The following is a 4,271-nucleotide window of genomic DNA, read 5'->3' as shown; positions in this document are numbered from 1 at the left end:
TGGCGCAATCTCAGCTCACTGCAACCTTTTCCTCCTAGGTTCAAGCGATTCTCCTGCCTCAGCCTCCAGAGTAGTTGAGATTATAGGTGCCTGCCACCATACCTGGCTAATTTTTGTATATTTAGTAGAGATGGGGTCTCACCACATTGACCAGGCTGGTCTTGAACTCCTGACCTCAGGTGATCCACCTAACTTGGCCTCCCAAAGTGCTGGGATTACAGGAGTGAGCCACTGCACCCAGTCATAATTTTTTTCTTAATAAATCATTTTTTAAAATGTTGTTCATGTGATTATTGCTTATTTGCCTATTTATTAAAGAAATATTTCCTGAGTTCCTGTTCAATAACTGTATTAGATGGTGAAAACATATCGTTCTTGAACTCATGGAGCCTGCAGTCTACTGGGGGAACCGTTATCACCAAACAAAGGTATGACTGATTACAAAGTGTGATAAGAAGTATGAAATGGTATATTTTTATTACATTATCACCTGTGTGCCCAAAACACTGAATCTTCAAATCTGCTGCCTTCTCAAGCACTCATGACCAATAATTAAACACAACATTTTTGTCACCAGGCAATGAAGCTACTTAAGGTCAGTTTACTGTGGCCTTCCTTTCTCAATCAAATCATCTTAGAGCGAAGGAGAACGAGAGAACCTGTAAAGCTAGGTAAGTCCATTCTCTAAGATAAACCTAGTGCCATAAGTAATTCCACCATGCACACCCTAACCTTTATGAAACTGAGTTATTGCCTCAGATGTGGAAGCCAATAGTACTTTTTAACCTTCAATTCCTACTCAGTGTTTTCTTCCCAGACTCCTAAAGAATAGGACTTGCCTACATGAAAAATAGTAAGATTCGGAAAATGTATACATACTTCGATGAAAAGGGCATCCTTTGAAATGGAGAGGTTTTCCAGTCGTGGGTCCAATGCCTTTTTCTCCTGTACACAGTGCACGAAAATTTTCCGCAGTTTTGGGTACAATATCTGCAAACAATTCTAAGACAATTCGACCCACTAAAAGAAAAGAAAATCTTGTCAGTTTGCAAAACAACCAAACAGGCAAATGATAAAAGGAAGGTTGGTATAGCAGATCAATCATGAATTACCAAGTTCCCTTTTATTGTCATTTTCTTTTTCAATTTCAAGAACACATTGTTATTAACTATAGTCACTATGTTATACTATAGATCTCTTGAACTTACTCCTGCTTTCTAACTGAAATTAGGTCTCCTGTAATCAGCATCTATCCAATCACTGAAGTCCACCATTCCATTCTCTAATTCAAGGTCAACTTTTTTAGAATCCACATATAAGTGAGATCATGCAGTATTTGTCTTCTCCTGCCCAGCTTATTTCATGTAACATAATGTCCTCCATGTTAATTCATGTCGTCAAAAGTAACAAGATTTCATTCTTTTTTATGGGTGAATAGTACCCCATTGTGCACATATACCACATTTTTTTTAAAAATCCATCTGTAGATGGAAACTTAGTTTGATTCCATTACCTTGGCTATCATGAATAATGCTGCAATGAAGAGGGGAGTGCAGATACCTCTTTGACATACTAACTTCACTTCCTTTGAATATACTTACTATTAGAATTAGTGAACCTTAGTGGCATTCTCCTAATATTCAAATTTAGTCTGTCTACTGTCATATATGTATGTAAACAGATTTGAAACATCATACAAAGGATCATAACCAATTATACTAACCAGAAAATTGGCACCATGTAATGGATATATTAAATACAAATAGATTTAAATCTGGAGTTATTTCTTCAAGAGGTACTGAGAATTTCCAATCATCAAGCAACCAACAGGAGAAAATGAAACAGCGTTTGGGAAGTCGGACTGGCCACGTGTTATGTATACCTGCAGCCTTTGGGCTCTGTGCAAACTGCCTAGTGCAGCCTCTGAAGCAAAAGCTGTAAAAGTTCCTCCTGTGCATAGCACCTAAGACAGGTGAGAACAAACCTAGCCATAGCTAGTTGCAACAAACTGAATAAACGTGTAAACGTGTATGTGTCCTGTACATCCATTCAAACACACTGCGTGGTCAGCAATTCTAACATGTTCCCGAACAAGACCAATCCAGTTACAAAACAACACGCTCCCTATTCACCAGGCATTAGGTAACTTCTGAGCGGCTACGTAACCTAGGCAAAATCACTACGTTGAGCGCATTTTTCCAGCGGCAAATAAGAGAAAATGTTTGCCCACCTGAATGGTCCTCTAAGTTAAGAATCAGTAATAAGGCAAAAGTTATGAGCAAACAAGTCGCTTTAACGTATAAATAACACAGCAGGTGCCGATATATTATCTCATGTGGCAAACACAGTTCCCTGGGGCCCAGCAGACAAATATCCCAGTATATGTTTTCCGAACTGTCTCACTGTAAACTTATTAAAATAATCTTATTTCATGCTAACACGGCGGTGCAAAGGTGGCGTGGAGGTGCAACCAAATCAGGAAAGGCAAACCTAAAGGCCACGAGTCCCAAACTAGAAATTTCCAGAAACTTCCGCACGACCGATGGCACTGATACAAGGGCGCTGAATCGATCTAGCCCTAGGTGCCCGGTCCTGTCCCGGCGTACCAACCTGGGCAGCCTAGGCTGCCTCCGCGATACTGAGCAGCCACCGGCCGGAGCCTCAATCTAACCTTGGAATCCCCCAAATCCCGGGAACCCCCGCCTCCTCCCGGCCTTTCAGCGAGCTTCAGACTCCGCTCACCTCGCTCCCCTCCGATGTCCACGTCAAAGAAGACTCGAGGGTTACTGGGGTTGGAGGGCTTGGCTTGGGGGGACGGGTGCGACATCTCGACTTGCAGACGCGTTTGCAGGCAGGATCCGCAAACCTCGTGGCAGCCCGGCAGCTCTAACTGTAACGCTCCAGTGCCCCGCCAGAGACTGGTTGCGACGCTGACCGGCCACTTCCGGCGCGAGGCCCGGAAGCCGCGACCTGACTTCCGGCACCGCCCCACTCCGCCGCGCGGAGTTTCAAGGCGCCTGAGTGAGTCGTGTGCCCTTCGCCCGCTCTCCCTTGCTTCTCATTATTCTTCTTGCTTGTGTTTCATTGACTTTCCTACCATCGTGGCGTAGAGCTTTAGGGTCAGCCCCATGCCAGCCTCAGCTCTGCCACCAAGTGGGGTGTGACTTCTCTGAAACTCAGTTTGCTCGTCTAGAAAAAGAATAAAAACGCTGACCTTGGAAGGTCGTTTTGAGGATTAAAGACATGAATCAGTACAATGCCTGGCACAAACTGGTGGTTCCCAGCCAATAGAAGCCTTATTATTGCCATGTCGTTAAAACTTGATCTTCACATTACAATGTAACTGATACGGGTTAGACTAAACGCTCCAAACAGCTAAAGCTGGGAGTCCAGAAGAGAGCAGCTTTTGATTCCCGATAAAACTGTATTTGGCCGGGCGCGGTGGCTCACGCCTGTAATCCCAGCACTTTAGGAGTTTGAGGCGGGCGGATCACGAGGTCAGGAAATCGAGACCATCCTGGCCAACATGGTGAAACCCCATCTCTACTAAAATACAAAAAATTAGCCGGCCGTAGTGGTGCGTGCCTGTAGTCCCAGCTACTCAGGAGGCTGAGGGAGGAGAATTGCTTGAAAACGGGAAAACAGAAGTTGCAGTGAGCCGGGATTGCACCACTGCACTCCAGCCTGGCAAGAGAGCCAGACTCTGTCTTGAAAAAAAGAAAACGGAAAAAGTAAAAGTTAAATTACATGTATAACTAGGTACTCATAAAAAAAACCAATTTGTTGGCAGGGCACGGTGGCTCATGCCTCTAATCCCAGCACTTTGGGAGGCCAAGGTAAGTGGAAGCCTTGAGCCTAGGAGTTCAAGACCAGCCTAGACAACATGGCGAAACCCCATCTCTGCAAAAAAAATATTTTTTAAACAATAAATAAATAAATAAGAGTAGAGTCGTGTTTAATTAAAATACCAACATACCTTTTGCAAAAAAAAAAAAAAAAAAACCATAGATGTTGGTGAAATTTTAGAACAAATCAGTAAGTTTTGTTCTAAGGATATTATATTGATTGAATTTTTCTTTGTAATCACTAAGTTGCCTCATTAACAAAATGGATACATACATGCACAGGTATGCCCACATAGATACCCAACAAAAGTTGATTCAATTATATGACAAATATTAGCTCTTACTATTATTATTATATGCCAGTCTCTATTCTGAGTGCTGATGATACAATGATGAAAAAACATAATCTTGATCCTTTTTTTTTTT

General features: G+C 42.6%; 1 protein-coding gene across 1 annotated transcript in view; it reads right to left on the bottom strand.

The window, feature by feature from the left end:
• The window catches only part of PPID (peptidylprolyl isomerase D), a 14,399-nt gene extending 11,436 nt beyond the window's left edge, over positions 1 to 2,963 (bottom strand). Inside the window, exons 1-2 of the mRNA XM_017526015.2 lie at positions 2,743 to 2,963; positions 880 to 1,020 (exon numbers count right to left, since the gene is read on the bottom strand). Of these exons, the coding sequence (XP_017381504.1) occupies positions 880 to 1,020; positions 2,743 to 2,827 (226 nt within the window). The 5' untranslated portion in view covers positions 2,828 to 2,963. The remainder of the gene's footprint in view (positions 1 to 879; positions 1,021 to 2,742) is intronic.
• Between the last annotated feature and the right edge of the window lie 1,308 nt (positions 2,964 to 4,271).

Source organism: Cebus imitator, unplaced genomic scaffold, assembly GCF_001604975.1.
Source record: "Cebus imitator isolate Cc_AM_T3 unplaced genomic scaffold, Cebus_imitator-1.0 Scaffold40, whole genome shotgun sequence".
In the NCBI taxonomy this organism is placed as follows: Eukaryota; Metazoa; Chordata; class Mammalia; order Primates; family Cebidae; genus Cebus; species Cebus imitator.
This window is presented reverse-complemented; position numbering and strand designations above follow the sequence as displayed.